Source organism: Stylophora pistillata, chromosome 11, assembly GCF_964205215.1.
Source record: "Stylophora pistillata chromosome 11, jaStyPist1.2, whole genome shotgun sequence".
Classification (NCBI taxonomy): Eukaryota; Metazoa; Cnidaria; class Anthozoa; order Scleractinia; family Pocilloporidae; genus Stylophora; species Stylophora pistillata.
This window is the reverse complement of record NC_142529.1, coordinates 4,730,357-4,748,509: the sequence shown is the minus strand read 5'-3', so window position 1 is coordinate 4,748,509 and position 18,153 is coordinate 4,730,357. Positions and strand designations below refer to the sequence as shown.

The 18,153-nt window shown below is 36.5% G+C and overlaps 2 protein-coding genes and 1 long non-coding RNA gene across 7 annotated transcripts in view; 2 read left to right on the top strand and 1 right to left on the bottom strand.

The window, feature by feature from the left end:
* The first annotated feature begins 22 nt into the window (after window positions 1–22).
* LOC111323979 (ribitol-5-phosphate xylosyltransferase 1) lies at window positions 23–3,642 on the top strand. Its single transcript, XM_022927440.2, has one exon. The coding sequence runs from the start codon at window positions 76–78 to the stop codon at window positions 1,282–1,284; it is 1,209 nt and encodes a 402-aa protein (XP_022783175.2). The 5' UTR covers window positions 23–75; the 3' UTR covers window positions 1,285–3,642.
* Window positions 3,643–4,244: 602 nt separating this feature from the next.
* LOC111323959 (KICSTOR complex protein SZT2) overlaps window positions 4,245–18,153 on the top strand; it is a 51,645-nt gene continuing 37,736 nt past the window's right edge. For 2 of the 5 annotated variants that reach the window (XM_088739258.1, XM_088739257.1), the window contains exons 1-20: window positions 4,253–4,426; window positions 5,393–5,518; window positions 6,624–6,782; window positions 6,911–6,988; window positions 8,645–8,737; window positions 9,397–9,537; window positions 9,802–9,937; window positions 10,811–10,946; window positions 11,449–11,530; window positions 11,963–11,996; window positions 12,555–12,644; window positions 13,589–13,643; window positions 14,270–14,368; window positions 14,654–14,712; window positions 15,106–15,179; window positions 15,383–15,405; window positions 16,089–16,181; window positions 16,775–16,813; window positions 16,929–17,058; window positions 17,627–17,649. In XM_088739258.1, coding sequence (XP_088595384.1) covers window positions 4,400–4,426; window positions 5,393–5,518; window positions 6,624–6,782; window positions 6,911–6,988; window positions 8,645–8,737; window positions 9,397–9,537; window positions 9,802–9,937; window positions 10,811–10,946; window positions 11,449–11,530; window positions 11,963–11,996; window positions 12,555–12,644; window positions 13,589–13,643; window positions 14,270–14,368; window positions 14,654–14,712; window positions 15,106–15,179; window positions 15,383–15,405; window positions 16,089–16,181; window positions 16,775–16,813; window positions 16,929–17,058; window positions 17,627–17,649 — 1,697 coding nt within the window. In that variant the 5' untranslated portion in view covers window positions 4,253–4,399. Of the gene's footprint in view, window positions 4,427–5,392; window positions 5,519–6,623; window positions 6,783–6,910; window positions 6,989–8,644; window positions 8,738–9,396; window positions 9,538–9,801; window positions 9,938–10,810; window positions 10,947–11,448; window positions 11,531–11,962; window positions 11,997–12,554; window positions 12,645–13,588; window positions 13,644–14,269; window positions 14,369–14,653; window positions 14,713–15,105; window positions 15,180–15,382; window positions 15,406–16,088; window positions 16,182–16,774; window positions 16,814–16,928; window positions 17,059–17,626; window positions 17,650–18,153 lie in introns of those variants that run through there. The other 3 variants (XM_088739260.1, XM_088739259.1, XM_088739261.1) reach the window with 3 other exon arrangements.
* Window positions 7,292–12,637, bottom strand: LOC148719761 (uncharacterized). The gene is made up of 3 exons (XR_015993368.1): window positions 12,536–12,637; window positions 11,327–11,551; window positions 7,292–8,758 (listed from the first exon to the last, which is right to left on the bottom strand). It is a non-coding gene; the product is annotated as an uncharacterized LOC148719761 (long non-coding RNA).

The following is an 18,153-nucleotide window of genomic DNA, read 5'->3' as shown; positions in this document are numbered from 1 at the left end:
ATTGCTTCAACACGCCACGTTCAAGCGTGCGCGCGCAATGAAACGTACGGTAAACATGGCAGACAAACACATCAGATGCTGAAGAGGCTAAGTTGCAAAATTCTAGCCCTTCTGGTGGCATCTATTTACACGATCTTTACCATTTATGCACTCCAGGTGCTTCTAGTAAACGAGAATCAGAAAATACATCCAAAAGGACTTGTAGTCACATCTAAGTCGCCCACGAAATTCTACCGTGCTCCTTTAAAGGCTTCTCAATATCGTCAAACGAATTTGGTCGAGGTTGAAATCTGGGGTAAAGCTGCGATCGGGCTATACTTATGGGAGCATATTCTTGAGGGACCCTTAGAGGAAAGACTTGGTGGAGCATGGCGCTACGGCGAAAAGCAAATTCAGAATATCAAGTTCATATTTCGCACTGGACCATGGGTCGTACCAGATAAGGTTCCAAAACAAACCAAGAATCTTGTGCTCGTTATCAACGGACGAGAGCCCAAAAAAGTGGATTTTGCAAAGGCATGGCTTGAATCTCTTCAAGGTTTTCCGAATCTTCGAAACGTGGCGGTTGTTCTTTTGGGAAACGAACGTTGTGATAATGACTGGTTGTTTTCCTATATGAAAAATAACGAAGGTCTTGTAACATTTGCCTTCATTGTTTATGATATCACTTACGCGGATTCTGAAATCTACTTCCAGTGGCCTCTGGGAGTGGCCACATACAGGAACTTTCCAAACGTACCACTACTTTCCATTGATGTCCAGAAACCTCGTAAATTTAAGTGTAATTTTTTAGGGACTGTTTACTCCAACTCTTCTCGAGTAGAACTACAGATGGTTATAAAAAATTTTAACCTAGAGGATGTGTGTTTTATTAAGACTAGAGGCACTTGGTCACCGGGTGAAAGTTCCAAATCAGCAAATGATTATCACTATGCTCTAGCCAACAGTGATTTGACCCTTAATCCAGTGGGAATGAATACAGAATGTTATCGCATATATGAAGCTTGCTCCTATGGATCAGTTCCTGTCATTGAAGATGTGGTCACACCTGGGAATTGTAGGAAAGGGGAAAAATCCCCATTGCATCTGTTAAAGGCATCTAAGGCCCCCTTCATTTATGTAAAAGACTGGAATGATTTACCGATGATCATTGAAAATGAGAAGCATTTAACCCATGGTGAAGTTGTTGAAAGGCGAAAAAAAGTGTTATTGTGGTACAAAACTTTTAAGGAAAGCATGAGGGACAACTTTGTGGAGACTTTACAACAACACTTTGCTACATAAAGTGTTCAATTATTTTTATAGTCTGTGTATATATTTCTGTTTTTCTTTTTTTATTTAACCCTTTCACTGCCAAGATCTTATAACTGATTCTCTTTACTATCTGAATAAAGGCTGACAGTTTCGAAAGAAACTGTTTGGGGCTGCGTCGGTGGGAGTAACCAGGGTTTTCCTTTTCAAAGAAAGTTGAAGTCGGATGAAAGGGAAGCAGGCGGAGACAATTTGGGCGAGTAGCGCCCAACCTGAGTGGCGAAGGCGCGAACAACTAGGGGGGTCCGGGGCATGCCCCCCCCCCCCAGGAAATTTTAAACATTTGAGCGCTCTGAGATGCAATCTGGTGCATTTTGGGTGCTTAAATTAAGGAAATGAACAGGCTTAACAACACAAGAAATGACAATGTATTTGATAAAATCCAGCCCTTTCCTAGCACGTTGATTGGCAATACCGGGCACATTGCTTATAAATATTAATGTAAAACAACACTCGAATCGACCTGGAAGAATTTCACATAAAGATATACTGACACAGAAATCAAAGGTAAACAAAAATACGAACACCACAGAAAATATTTCGCAATTAATTGCATCCCACACGATCGCCTGAGACTTACTTTACTTCGGACTTGGCCCAAGATAATATTTGTGATGCTTTGGCTTAGTGAGAATAAGTAGTTCCTAGTTAAAGTATATCTGTTCTAACTAAAACAGTTAAAAGCGGATAAATCAAGAAGATAATCGACCTTTCAAATAGTAATTTATTTAAATGCAAAAATTGAATAATTTACGTATCTTTAAGCTTGAAGGGATGCCAGTGATACATGACTTGACCGCGCAAACTTGTACTGAATGTCACGTACCAGTACACGCGCAAAAATTCTACTTCGTTTTTTGCTGAAATATGTACTTTTTATCGATTTCCGTTTCTTATACGTCATTGTCAGACAACATACAAAGTGTTTATTATTTATCTAAAATATTTTAAATTATATAACAGCAAGGACTCTTTTAGTCGCCGGCGACGGAGCCGTTCGCAGGCGGCGAAAATCGCCGGTCGCCGGCCGAAAAGGAAAACCCTGAGTAACAAAATAATTTGGATATATCAACAAAGTTGAAATGGTAAATTGGCCACCGTAATGATTACAAAAGCTGACGTTTCGAGCGTTAGCCCTTCGCTACTATCTGCCATACAATTCATATAATGTCAGTTTTGAGAATTTGGCATTGGATCAACAAATAATCCCCTAAATCCCTAATTGATATTTTTCTTTATTCCCATCAACTGCCTGCTTGATATTGTATCGATATTGTGAGGAGAAATTCTCTCTTGGTCATTCATGGGAGTTTAAGAATTGTATTAAGGCTGGAGTAGTGAAGTGACATTTATCATCAGAGATTGATAAATTTGATGACTAGCTGACACTGGTCTGGAGGAAGAGGCGTGTCCCTCTAAACAGTTCTTACATTTGAAATGTCAGCTTAAGGAACTCTTTATGGTGGCAAATTTACTCTGTCAACTCATTTGGTAAAACCAAATCATCTTGTGGTACCCGTACTGGTACAGCTAGGGTAGATCCAGGATTTAGTCAAGGGGGCTTCAGAGAATTTCCTCCATCTGGGGGGTCTGAAATTTTGAAAAGTAGGTCTTTGGAAACATGATCTCCAGCATTCTGAGGGATAAGTTAGGGGGGTTCGACTGAACCACCCAAACCACCCCTGGATCTGCCCCTGTACAGCACCACAGGTTTTCAAACTTTACTTCCTCTTTCCACAAAGACTTCAGAAGGGGAAGATTGATATGAAATACAATACCACAGTACCATTTTTTCTAGGGATTGATAAATGAATTGCTGAAAAGAAACCATTGTTTCCTCCGTATTGTGATCTACTATGAGCTAAATATGGTAAAAGAGAATATTAGCAGTGTACATGGAAAATGTCTTGTAAAGTCATCAGTCCTTTCCTATTTACACTACTTCATACTGGATGCCTCCAGTTACATGCCACTGTGGTCTTGCTAGCATGCTTGTCTCGTATCACTTGTCTTTCACCCTTGGGAGCAATGTTCCAGTGAGTGCTGAGAAAATTGTGGACTACTTAACTCTTTATGCCCAAAGAGAGTTCGCCATCTACATAATTTTGCCTTACAGTAAATACTGCAGAGTGGCTCATTAGGATCACGAGAACAAAGAAAATGATTGGCGGCAGAAGCTTTGATTATTAAATGAATTCTCCTTGTCAGTTCCAAAGGAAATGTATAGAGGAAAGTATGGAGAATATGGATACTGATATTAAGGTGTAAAGGGTTGATGAGGGCTGATGAGTTTTCAGAAACAAGGAAACTGATAAATATTTCTTCCAGAGACCTTTTTTCTTCTTTCTCCCTTTTTTTTTTTTTTTGTTTTCTTTTTTTTAGTTTGTTTGGGTCCATGTTGAGCCAGGGGCAAGACTCTTTGGGGAACACTCAATACAAGTTTTGAATAAAGAAATATAGGGTGAGCTAAATTTTTTCAGAGAGCACAGAAACTTTGCAAAATTGAATTTCATCTGTTGCAATATGCCATTGCATATTTAATTAGCCCATAATTGTTTAGTTATTTAGTCAGTTATTCCCAGTACGCACCATTCTATTGTTCACACTTAATTATTTGTAGATTGCGCCAAAAAATTGTTATTCATAGCGTGTGCGATTGGTATTTAAAAAAGCCGTTAGGACGCGAAATAAACTCTCTAAAACGAAACGGTTGTGCGGTCATGATATATTTCTTCATGCAGGAGACTAAAAAAAAAAACACCTGAGGAAATATCATCATTCTTTTGGTCAAAAATTTCTCTCTCAATATGGAAAAAGGCAGAAACCTTTGATTTGCTATTCAAAACTTAACTCACACTGTGAATTACGCTGGAGATCACAATCTAAGACTGAATTTGTTTCCCTCTTTTTGTCCAGCGGTTACACGTGTGAGTAGTTGACATGGCGGAAATGGAAGACTGTACTACGGTTAAGAAACTCGTCGAAACAGGAAGCCCGCAAGGATTTTAAATGAGATGTTGCAAATTGCTCATCACACAAGTAATTTCGTATATATGGATCTTAACTAAGAGATCAATTAGAAACGAAAATGTCTGAAGATGATGCAATGCAAGAGGTGAGTTCTCGAGTCGATCATAAGTTCCTCCGGTCCTTCCTCGTGCTTCACAGCGCTTCCCAAGTAAATCAGAGGTGCAAGGCTCGTCTTAAATTGTTATATAACTACGATAGCTTGATCTTAATTTTCGTCTCCTTTCTTAAAAGAAAATGCCTCGTGTGGGATCGGATAACGGTTATTATGAACAAATTTGAAAAAAAACAAATTTAAGTGAAGTTTGAGTCCTTTCATAAGCTGATGATAGCGCAACAGTTCTTTTTTCTGTACAGTGATATTATCTTTGTGAGTTAAAACATTGAATGACTGTTTCTAAGGTTTAAAGTAGCTTTTAAACCTTTTATCCCCAAGAGTGACAGGGTTCTCATTTCTCCTTACCATATCACACTTGAATCAAATACAAAAGTCATGAGAATAAAAAAAAAATGATCAGTAACTCAAGAAGTTCCTGATTTTCAAACAAATTCTCTTATTTATGATATAGGAAATAAAGAGAACAGTTTGGAGAATATGAATATTAATGTTGCAGTGTAAATGGTTAAGTCTTGATGCCTGTATCATAAAAGAGAAAACAAACAAACCAACCAAGTTAAAAAAAAAAGCATTAAAAGTGACAGAGGTTTTTTGTTTTCATTTTTTTCTCTGATTTTTCTCAATGAGCTCCTTCTCCAGAAAAGTTACTTAGAAATGGAAATGCTTGATAGTAGCTTTGTGGAAATTCTCGGGTTTTGAACAGTTGATGATCTAGATGATCGATGGACTGAGTCCTTGATTTTGACAGAACTGATCTTCTTCCTCTCTGGTTCTTACTGAATGTTCACTGCACCTTTCAATAACAGATGAACTGTGGATTTGTATTTACTTACTTATTTTCTGCTTTGGATTTCTACAGCAAAAATAGATTTTGTTTACTAAAATAATGATTGTAAGATTTTCTTGGATTGAAAGATTTTTCTTTGAACTTGATAGGAGGATGCCCTTCATGTATTTCTTCTCATGGGAAAGGAATACAGAATCTCAAGGAGTATCAGAGCTCAGTGGTTCTTTGAACAGTTTAATAAAACTCTATCTCATCCTAAGTCACATGATGACCTGGTAAGATGGCAGTCACTGGTGCCCAAGGGGCTAAGGTTTTGGTTACCATTTCAATTATTAAAAAAAAAAAATGTCGTTACTGAGGTTGCCAAGTTGGTGACCTTTGTTTGGCGGTCCTGTTGCAAGCTATGGTTTAAAGTTAACTCTTTAACTCTCAAGATTAATATCTGATTGTTAATTCTCCTTTCTAGCTGTTACATATTTCCTTAGAATTTGGCTATGAGAATTTGGTGTGATATCATGCAATATGGTGTATTCCAGCCTGATTCTTTCAGTGTTGGAGTATGCCTCCCCAGTTTGGGAAAACCTGCCTGATTATCGTAGCCTCCTAATTGAGAGTGTGCAGATAAAAGCCTTAGAAGTAATCTTTCCTGGGCTTCCCTACAGGGATGCACTTGTGCTGTGTGGTCTTTGCACTCTCTCTGATCGGTGTGCCACTGCATGCACTTAGTTTATCCAGAGAGTTTGGGACACTGGTGTCCTTGCTAACTTGCTGCCACATCGCACAACTGTGTCCCGTGGATACAATCTACGCTCAGGCTCTCTTAGAGGTGATCCCACTATGGCTTTTACTAACTGTCTTGACAAATTAATTTTTATTTCATATAGATATTCTTAGTAAAATGTTTGATGTTATTGTATAGATATGATTTGTATCCTAACCACTCTTGTAATTTAGCTGTAAGCTACAAAAAGAGTAATTAAACTGATTATTATTATTATTATCATCATTATTATTATTATTATTATTATTATTATTGTTAATACCAACTTTGATCTGATAAATTTGAGTATTCTCATTACCAGTTTGCTTAATAATGAATGTATGGATCTCATAGGGAGAAAACACATGTTAATCACTTCTGGGCATTAAAGGATTAAATTATATTTTTTTGCTTCAGTAATTTGAATATATGGCTACAATTTTATGATTTTCGTTCACTAAATGGAAACTTTGCAAACAGTTCAAGAGTTTTTAGCTTTACATGGTCATCCAATTTAACAACACACATGAAACTGACAACACTCTCTGCATTGAAGTATATGCAGCAAGTTGATTATGTTGGAATTTTACCAAACGATGTTAATTTTTTTCCTGGTCTAGATTGCTTCTAATGAAGAACTTGAAGTTTTGTCAGTCATTTCAAATAATCAAGACAACCATGGACCCTACAAACTTGTACCTTCAACTCAAATTACATTTATTGGCAGGCGATATAAATTTGTCTTTTGTTTTGACATCAGCCCATCTCTTTCTACTGTGGTAAGAATGTATTAAAATTTTAAGGAACTGTTGGTATTCATGGAATTTTTTTTCCACTATAATATAACAGTTTAGCAATTTGTCCAAGATGTATTTTCCAAATGAAAATGATTTCTTGTGTGTTCCAGGATATTCAGTCAGGGACTGTAATTACCAGTGAAGCGTTTGAAAAATTTAAAAACTGTCTTAATGGCCTTGTTGCTCCGGTAAGTCATATTTTATACAATTATTTAACAATTATTCCACGGGTGCGCATTGGATATGAGATGATAGATAGCCAACGAGGCGCTTAGCGCCGAGTTGGCTATAATCATCTTATATCCAACAAGCCTGAGTGGAATAATTGTTTTATTAAAAATGCCCCCAAGATATCGGACAAATCTTACCAAACGTTAAATTTTTTAACTCCCTTTTAATTTTAAGCTGACGCGTAGGTTTACCATATTTGTAGATTATGTTATATAATGGCTCATATACCATTAATGGTTAAGCCAATAAAAAGTCTTGAATTGCATTATCCAATGATCCAGTTTTTAATAATAGTTCATAGTTTTGTGCAAGCTTAACACTTTGAATAACTCCCCCGATCTGATTGTTAACTCTCCGTTCTAGCTTCCACTCATATTCCTTGTGAATTAGTAAGGAGAATTAAGATCAAGATATCAACTTCTACCTGATAAGTTTGAGTATTCTCATTACCCGTTTGCTGGAAAATGTAGGGATATTTTAGGGAGAAGTTACATGTTGATCACTTCTGGGAGTTTAAGGCTTTATATGTTCTTTTGCTGAGTGAAGAAAAGGTGGCTTGTCTGTGTACATGAATATTGCATGTTGGAGTCTTGAAAATATTATTTTTTACCATTATTGGCAGTAATGTTGCAATCTTATTGGTAAATTTGCCGTTGTTGATAGGAGTACAGACAATGCTGCTGGTGTAAGTGTGTCACATAATGTGTCGCGTACTAAAAGAATCGTTTTATTTTACGTTAATATTGTGGTCAAAAAATAAATCAACAGTGGTTTAGCGTGGTCTTTACTGTTATCTACAACAACGTTTGACATCAATTTATAGCAGGCTCACTTGGCTGTCCCTCGTGGGTCCATTACCACTTTGACCACTGTGATGATGAATATCATAATGGATAACAGCACAGACCAGGCCAAACCACTGTCAATTTCTTATTAATAAAATTTGTAGTTTTATATAAGAGCTCTTGTTATTTATAGTGTCAGATATCACATCTCTAAGGTTTATTATATTATTAGCATTTGAAGTTGACATGAGAAATGGAACATTTGGAGCACATATTGCATTTATCATGTTGAATTCAAAGTCTGCCTAGTTTCCAAACCCCTTGGTTTTGATAATTATGATATCATGCTCAACCTCATCCAATAATTACTTTTTATCATACCCTTGGTAATATATATTTGTGCACTTTTCTTAAGGAGAAAGCTAGTCCAACTGTACTGTGTTCCTATCATAATTTGCAGTGTACATATATATCATATATATCAAATATGGAGGCAGTGTGGCTGAGTGGTTAGAGTGTCAGACTTGTAATCCGTCGCTCCCGGGTTCAAGTCCCACCCTAACCACTGGATTTGTTTTACGGTAGCCCCGAGTTCAGATCCTTGGCCACGCTTGTAAATAGCCAACTGGTTTGCCTCCGGCCGGTTGGGGTTCTTAATGATGTTATGTTCAATTTAGACCATTTGTTTCATTATTTTGTTTGCAAGGACCACAATGGAAACTACTGGTTCACCAGTAATTGTGTAATCCTATAAAAAGCCTTTTTTTTTTTTTCTCTCTTTTTATCATCTATCCAAAAGATAAATGTTCACTTTCACTTTCTTTGCAGTTCTCCGTTCCTGGTAACACCATTGTGTTACGTCCTGAGTTGTACATCACCGTCTTAGCATATACTTCCATCTTGAATCCTGAAGTTCCTCAAGTGGGTTGATTTATATTATTCCTGTTGAGTATTATAAATTATAATTAATATGTAGCTTAATAATTTACACATTTTCATGTGGGAGACTTGGTGGCCTAATGGATAGTGCACTGGATCCGGACTATGGGTCAAGAGGTCTGGGTCCAAGATCAGTCTGGGACCGTGAGTTATCATTTTGAACAAAATACTTACCTCTCACTGTTTCTCAGAGTCTTGGCCCTGGAATACAAAAGGGTGATAAAATGCAGGGGATAGCCTCGTTATGGAATGGCATCTTACCCATGGGGGCATAGTAGTACACCTACTCACTTCATGCCATGGAAACTAGGATAAGTTCTGGCTGGAGGGCACTTGTCTTGAGTACGGACTTAAGCTTTTTTTTTAATTACAGTGCTCTGGCTGGTCAGGGCACTTGTCTTGAGTATGGACCTTTTTTTTTTTTTTAATTACAACAGTTCACCCAAGGTAGTCTATTGCTTGAATTAATGCATGTATGTACGATTTACACTTTCAAATAGAGAAATATCATACTTCTCTTCAGTTGACCTCCAGATTTTTTTTGTTCTTTACTTATTTTAACTTTATAGTTACATTTATGGCCAGTAAAGCAAACAAAGGCTACTTATTTTTTGTTTGTTTGTTTTTTTTTTTTTTTCAAGATTCTTATCCAGGGCTGCCTTGTTACTGAAGAAAATATCAACTTTGTTCTGGAGACAGTACACAAGCAGCTAATGGAGCAGGAGGACTATTTAGCCAAGACTATGTCTATGCCGTACTGTGATACATGCTCTAGTGATGAGGTAGGGTCTGTGGGTATTAGGGAAAAAAAAATTTCGGGGAATAACCTTGCAGTGGACTGGCATGGCATTCAGGGGGGGGGAGTATTCATACTCCTGAGTTGCTTAATTCATGCCATGGAAATTTGGATAAGTCTGGCTTTTTTGACTACTTGGCTTGCAACTAGACTTAACCTAAGGCTTTATTCTAAGCACCGATTGAACCTTTTTAGAATTGGAAGTATATTGCATAAAATATTAATGGACTAATTTGATACTCCAATTAAGATGAACAAAACAGAGAGTGATCAGAGGAGACTGTCGCATGGCCCAGTGCCACCGATGTCACCAGAGACTGGTCCAATGTCAATTTTAAGGAATGCTCTCCTGGCATTACAGCTGCTTCCAGGCAATGCAAGTGCTGGTATGTTCTCTTCTCTCCTCTTATAATGTCAATGCTGTAGTACTGTGTTTATTTATCTAAAACAAACGTCAATAACTTGAGCTCATACATTGGCCGCATGGCCTCGGTCAAATTGAAAGTGAAAGTGAAAGTAAAGGTGCAAGTGAAATTGCAAGTGAAAGGTTTTCTGAAAATTACAAACAAAAGAAGGCATTAAACTCTAAATACCTGCCTGAACAACAACAAAAAAAACAATTATATTAATATTAACTTACCGAACCATTTGCTTAAGCCAACAAAAGACATAATAACGCTTTTTTAAAACTCTCTTCAATGGATAAAAACTAAAAAAACATTTGCAAACCCGAGCACATGGCGATTCAAGCCAAAAGTCATGTGACCAGCAAAACCTCCCAAGGGAGTCATGTAGGAGTGGCATATAAGTTCCCACTGTATTATCACCCTGTATTATATATCAAGCCTGCAGCATTGTCAAGTGTTATCTTTCTTAAGCTTATACCCTAGTCATACAAAAGCTTAAACAATCATGTTTTAAGGGTGGAAAATATTTTTCTTGATTCACAGAAGCTGCAGCTTAGAGCAACATTCTTCAACTTTAAGTTTAGCACCTTAAAAATACAACCTAATGATGAGTTGAAACCTACAAAAAATTCAGTTCTGCAGTTCTCTTTTTCTGACATTCTTTGAGTAAAATGTTTTGCTGGTGAATAGGGTATTTTGCCAAAGGATTATTATAGTCACTGTGATAGCCATTTTTTAAACTTCCATTAATCATCAAATCACTTGATATAATTATACTAAAAAATGTAAGTCAGATTCTTGAAAATAGAGTATTGAATATTTTGAATGCTTTTCTTTTGTATGGATACATAGGAGCTGTTGTGATCACAGATGGTGTTTTTGCCCTTCCTGATGCTATGGCAGTTGATTCTCTTATGGCACAGCTTAGAGCCAGCACTGTGTGCTGTTCTTTTATTAAAGTTGGAAGTGGGTTTCATGCCCACTGCAGGTAGATTCCCTTAAAAACATTAAATGAAATGCATTACAGTGTACACATTTTTGTTGTTGTTTGTTTAGTTCCAGCGTGCGTCATAAAATATTTCCCCTTTAATTTATAACTGACAGTACTTATTACTTTATTCAATCCAATGATCACGATTTTTTATTAATTAATTAATTATTAATTGTTATTAATTGATTTGCCAGTGCAAGTTTATAATACCCAACACTCACATTATTGTAATCAAACACTGGCATTGTGTTTCACAACAATGCAAACTATTGGTACTTGCAGTGCACTTGCAAGAAACAAGAAAAAACTCGAATGAAACAAGATGTGTCTCAAGTCTATAGAAACAAGACACCTCTCTGTAGATGGTGATAACTTGCATTTGAGTGGTACTGTAATGGTCTTGGAGGTTGAAGGCTTACTGGCAACTCTCAATAATCCCAAAAAGAATTTAGCTTTCGCTCTATTAAAGTGACCAACTGTATTTTGTTTTTCCTCCAAGCTTTGGTTATGTCCCACATTGTGACATGATGCAGTTTATCGCCATGGCCACTTCAGGTGCATACCTTGCTAAGGCACCCCCAGTGAGTGGAAAACACTTTTCTCTGTTAATTTCAATGGAAGATACAATGAAACATGACATTAGTATGTAGGAGACCTTGGTGTCTCCTTTTTTTCTCCTTTTTCTTAGTTTAGTGGAGAAAGCTTTCAGCCAAGCTACAGGCAATGAAAAACTGTTTTGAACCTTAATGTTGCACATTTAACATCAATATGCATCAAATGAATCTGATAGCTACGAGGAATTCTTATATGATTTAAATGGTAGAACAGCCATTTTATGTGAATTCTGAATTCAGCTGTGTCTTTCAAAGATGGTTGAGATTTTTCCTGACGTACCCCTCACTAACTGAGTCTAAGACTCCATACAGTGAAATACAGTGAAATACAGCCTTCTAAATTGACCACTCATGGGGCATGTACTAACTGGCAATGTAATAATTATTCAATATCTCTAGGTTTCAAAAGATGGTAAAAAAGTAGATGAATGTGGTAAGCACAGTCTTAATTGTAAAATGTGCAAGAAAATTTTCTGGATGGAGAATGACTATCAAATTTCAGGTCATCCTCGGTGTAAAAACCTGATGAGGTTTTCTTTGTTTTATGAGGTATTGTTTTGCTGTACGCTATTGTTTATAAAGTTTTGTTGTCTTTGTTTTACGTCACTCGTTAGCTTCACAGGTTTTTACACTAAGCAGGATGAGCCCAAATTCCTTAGATATGTTGTGTTTTCTCTAATAAGTTCTGGATAAATAATTTCATACCATTTCAATCTACCATATAAATTATTTTGTGTAATCTTTAAACTACTAGAAGTGATTAAGATGTAACTTCTCTCTATAATATCCCTACATTATCCAGCAAACAGGTAATGAGAATACTCAAACTTATCAGGTACAAGTTTTTATCTTGATCTAACACCAAATTCTCGTAACTAATTTAGAAGGAAATGTGTAGCAGCTAGAGGGGAGAATTCACAATCAGAGGTTGGGAGTTAAAGGGTTCTTAACAGTTAGTGTTAATGTATTCACCTGTTTGTGTTTTTCATAGAGGATTTCAGCATGAACCTTTATCACAAAGCTCTGCTTTGCTGGAACTTTCAGAGAGATTTTGACCTGAGCAAGATCGATTCCTGGATAGGTAAATAATTAGATAAACCCACAATTCAAAGAGAAACATGCATTATTTTCTCATTTTTAATTCTGCTTTGCTTTACCATAAGTTCAAACCACAATTAGAATTCATATCTTTGGAAAAAGGGGACAATTTTCCTGGACCCAATTCCCATATCAACCCATCTGGCCCAGTACACATGTCAGTTTTCATTATGGTTTCCCACAGTGGAGCTCTTGGGTTATATATTCAAGTTTGGTATCCAAGCTCACAAGTTACGATATCTCAAATATTGAACATTTTGATAATAATTATTAGGACAAATTAAAGAGTAGCTGAAATTGCAAGATTGAATGACCCTGAATGCCCATTTTTCCAGTTTTTACCTTAGGAAAAGAACACAAGGTACAATCTTAGAAATACGTCAGTCTCTGTCCCTAGAATCCACACTGAAAGGTTTAAGAACGTTTTTAGTAATAGGATAATTTTTGAATATGACATGTAATAATTTCCCTTGTGAGTTTATGTTGTAACTTAGGATATGTGATTTTATCTTCAGAAATAAAGATTATGATTTGATTTATGATTTGATTTAAAAACGTTGACAATTAAATGCACCTATTTTATTTCCCTCTCGTTTACCATGATTAGTCAAGAACAGTACATCTACAGCACATCCTCTAAAAAGAGTTTAAGTTGATTATTCAACTTGAGTATTCTAAGTATTTCTCTGAGAGTCAGGTCTATGTGCTCTTTGTCCTGAGGTCTACCAATGTTTAAATGTGTTAGAAAATTTTACTAACCATGTCGCGTTAGTTGGACACCTTTTTAGTAACCAAACGTTGAAAAGTACTAGCCATTGGTTAATTGGTTACCGTTAATTTCGAGCCCTGTATTATAGGATAACTAATTTGATTCTTAATTACTAATTCCAACATTCTCTATAATTGCTGAATGAATGCTGACAATAGGTGACTGTTTGGAGTTGAGTGAGGAAGATTTGGCATGGGCATTAAAAGGCAAAAGGTATTCACAACAATATATTGGTACAGGTGTATGTATAGTTAGTGTTTGATTTTGGGTTTAATAGTCTTTCTTACAGTTGTGGGCTTGGTGGCCAAGCCTTTGAACAGGAGTGAGGCTAAGGGTGACCTTGTTATGATAGAGATGTTGCTGCTTTTCAAATGCAAATTTCTTTGTTATCATGCTAACTACATACAGGTATCTATCACAACAGGGTCACCCTTAGCCTCACTCCTGTTCAAAGGTTTGGCCACCAAGTCCACAACTGTAAAAAGGACTATTCTCAAGGAAGCAAATTAAGCAGCTGCTATGCTGAAAGGGAAGTGAAGGTACCTGGGGTATCCAGGGGTTTGTATTGTGTCTAACTGCAGGTCCCTTTAGATATAATTTTGCCCCCATGGTGGGCAAATCCCTATTTTCAAGCCACAAGTCCAAATAAATTTCATTCTCCCATCAATTAGTGTTGATTGGATCAGTTCAAGGAAAATGAAAGGAAAGTGGAGTGGAAAAAAACAAACAAACAAACAAACAAACAAACAAAACTGTTAAGGGCTGATCGGGACTGTGCAGTTGTATTTTTTTTTTTTTAATTTTGATATTTTTGATATTAATTTTTTTTTTCATTGTAGATCATTGTCTTATGCATTGAGTGAGTGGGAACAAAATGCTATGCAACCATCAATGCCAAAAAGACATTTGGAGACAAAGCTACAAACTAGCATTACAAGGTAAGGGTGTGAGTCTCTCGCTTATGACCAACCACGGTATAATTTTCAAAAATGAAAAAGCAGCAATCGCTGATTAGATTTTCGGCTGGGGATCACTTGGTTAAGCACATCACTTGGTAAAGTAAAATGGCAACTTAAAATTGTTCAATATTGAAGGTTGTCTTTGAGCTGCATAACTTGAATTTTCAGCCTAATCTCTCAGCTACATCCCTGAGAATAATGACCAGCAGTGCATGGGGGTAGATAAAACTTGAACTTCTTTTTCTTCTTCTTGTATGTGTGTAGTGTTCTCAGTGTGCGTCTCAGAGAAGGGTATTCAATTCAGGATGTTTCCATTGCAAAAGGTACTTACATTAATTTTTGTATGAGGATGTGTTTTAAATTAACTCTTTACAGTCCCCGACAGCAGTATGCATATGCGATCTCCATACATAATTATTATAAAGTCCTCACCAAAAGAATTAGTTTGACAATCAGTAGCTTCTTCATTTGGTGATCATTCATGTGTGATTCAGGAGTGATGCTGTAAAGAGAATCTTTAGTCACTCTTAGAGGTCAAACGGTTCAGGTCTTTCATTTTTACTTACTGATAATTTCCAAATAATGACATGGAAATATTAAAGACATTTCTTCTGTGGACCATCTTAATGTAAATTTACTGGGGTACCCCTTCCATGTTACTGCAGCTGTGTCTACACATTTGCTACGTAATTAAAAAATATATATTTTTCAACAAGGTGGAAAGCAGCTTCAAGTCAAGCTAACAATTCCTTGGAAGCATAATGTACAGATTGAGTACTTAGCTCTCTCAGTAAGTTTTTTTTTTCAGTAATTTTTTATTGTTTTCTAATAATAACTGTAGATTGTTGTTACACATACATGAAGGTTTGTCATTTCATTTCTCCAGTGCACATCGTGCACGCAGCAAGTGCAGCATTATTCATGTCTTTTTTGTCATTTTCGTATTTTTTTTAATTTTTTAATTTTATCTTTTATTTTTTGCTGTTTCAACAGACTTGGCCCCTCTCCTCTAGCAGGTCAGTGAAAGCATTATACAGCATAATAAATCATATACACAACAGTATCACTTATACCACTGACTCTTTATGGGCCTAGCTCTTGACAAATTAGTTTGTATACATAGAAGTAGAGGAGCTAAGTTTCTGAAGGTACTCATTGCATTGAAAGGGGATATTAAAAAATAATTTGGTTTTCTCAACTGAGCTAACCCTCTGTCAAAACAAATGCTGTAGGTCTAATACTCAAAACTTCAGCTTTGAAAACTCTTTACAGTATTCTCAATTCAGATGGTAAAGCCAAATTATCTTCTACAGTGTATGTACAAGAAGCCTAGTTGGTAGAAATACAATGATTTTGTGGAATTCATGGGCTCTCTCATCAAAATTGATGGAAAATAAAGTGTATTTGGCCAGGAATGGTAGGCCAGAAAAAGTCAAGAATAAAAATAAGTCAAGCCAGGTAGAGCTACTAATTCCCTGAGTTTAACCGTGACAGCTATTTCTATGGGGTTTATGCTCTTTGCTCAGCAATCATAAGAAAATTTCACGCTTTATGCTTCTTCTCTCAGTTGTGTGACACATGCTAATGCTTCTTCTCTCAGTTGTGTGACACATGCTGGTGCTATTTCTCTCAGTTGTGTGACATATGCTGATACCATTTCTCTCAGTTGTGTGACACATGTTAATGCTTCTTCTTTCAGTTGTGTGACACATGTGGAGGTGACAATAGAGGCACCGTATGAGTTTCTTCATGATGTGATGCATTTTACAAAGCCCTTTCAAAGTCCCTACAGGTAACTTTTGTATGAATTAAACTGTTTCACTCCTAGGTTCCATTAGATCTGTCTGCTATTATACAATTCCTATAATGTGAGTTTGGAGACTTGTCATATTCAGTATTACCTAGCTTTTTTACTGAAAGCTTATTTCTTATAAGTGGCAAAGTTGGCTCAAAATGTCTTTTCAAGAACAGCTGCTTTGTTGTGTTATCTTGGCCTGTTCCATTGACCACCAAAGACGTGAACGACTACATAGATGCATCTACAAGTGTCAGTGCCTTTTTGCAACTTAGTTAAAATAGAAGCCTGCCTAGCTATTAGCATTGCGGGATGCACGTTTTTCTGTCCATGGGAAGATTTGAGACTATTATTCTGGGGAGCGGTTTGCTTGGGTTCCTAGCAGGCCTGAATTGCCCGGTTGCTTTACTCAAAGACTCAGGTAGGCTAAGAATGCTTGTGTTCCATTGGTGATAATGAGTGCCTGCTCTCAGGCTGTTATAGCCTCCAGGATTAAGAAAGGAGCAGTTAACTGAAACTTTCAGCCATAAACCTTTTCTTGGTTAAACAAAATTAAGTCATACGCTATTTGATTAATTCAACTTTTCCAGAACACTTGTTGTCAAAAGATTCCAGCAATTCATGAAAAGGTAATTCTCATTTCTATCATCAAAATACAATACATTTTAATTGTTATTGAAATCGTGTATCTTGGCTTCTAAACATTATACATTGACTGGCAATGCAATGTTCGCCTAATTTCAGTTTACAGAGCACGGATCAGATGCTTGTTCATCTCCAGTCTTTTTCGTCCAATCCCATATATTATACCATACCAGAGAGTGTAAAAAAAGGAGTTCCATTATTCTACCTTCCACCAAACTCTAACGAACTTGTAAGTATCAAATAATGAACACGTCGGCCGATGCGTTGATCCACAGTCGGTCGACTGTGGACCGACTATATCGGCCGACGCATTGATCACCTTTCATCGTTATAACATACAAGATGCGTCGGTGGTGTGTTGGTAGTAAAATATCCGATCTCACCAACGCGTCTGCCAACGCGTCGTCGCCTTTACCAAAAAGTGGCATACGAAGTGCAACCCGTTGGGCTGGTTATTTAAACAAAGTCTAGCCGTTGTCTCACAAAACCGCGTTCTTAACTGTCTTGAATCTAGCTGAATCTTTTATATGAACATTTAAATTCGTGAACAGTCTCACGAGGGCCGAAAGCTAACCGTGGGGGAACGTTTACTTTAATGAAAAAAAAAGTCTCTCTTAAAGAGAATACGTAACGCTACTTGCGTAAAATCGCGGTTTGGGTTAGACCTCTTGTAAATAATCCGGCCGGTGTGTCACTGATGTTCTTGTGTTCATTAACTTATTGCATTATAAAAGGTATCACAGTTTTTTCTTGTATCAACAATTCTTACATGTACTGTCCACTTGGTTTCATTTTAGGTTTTGTCACTGCAACATGGAAGGTAATAAAAAAGTGTTTCCTACTTTTCATTTCTATTTGATTCAGTCTTTCAGTTAAAGTTCCTGAGTTAGCTATTTATGAAAGCTACTGAAGTAATTTGATTCACTTGGACTAATCATACCTAATTTATTTCTAAGAGGATGGCTATCAAGTAACATATTTTAATTATTATTATCGTGGGAAGTAAAACGTAAGGATGCCTCCTTAAATGAGATATTGACAAGGCGCAATCGCGTAGCTTGTCATTACCGTAGCCTAAAATAATTAAATTAAATAAATTTTCAAATGATATGAGGAACCCAAAAAGATGTGAATTGTATGTTATTATTATTATTATATGTATCATTATTATAATATTTTTGTCACTATTAATATTATTATTATTATTACCACTTTATTTGTAAATGCCCTTGTTCTGCACTGCGGTTTAGGAACTGTAGTTTTGTAGAACAACGAGAAAAAAAACTATTGAGAACCTTTTCAATAATTAAAGGCTTTTCAAAGT

What these genes read in the sequence shown, in the direction of transcription:
- LOC111323979 (XM_022927440.2), top strand. Translation starts at nt 76, where the DNA reads ATGCTGAAGAGGCTAAGTTGCAAAATTCTAGCCCTTCTGGTGGCATCT.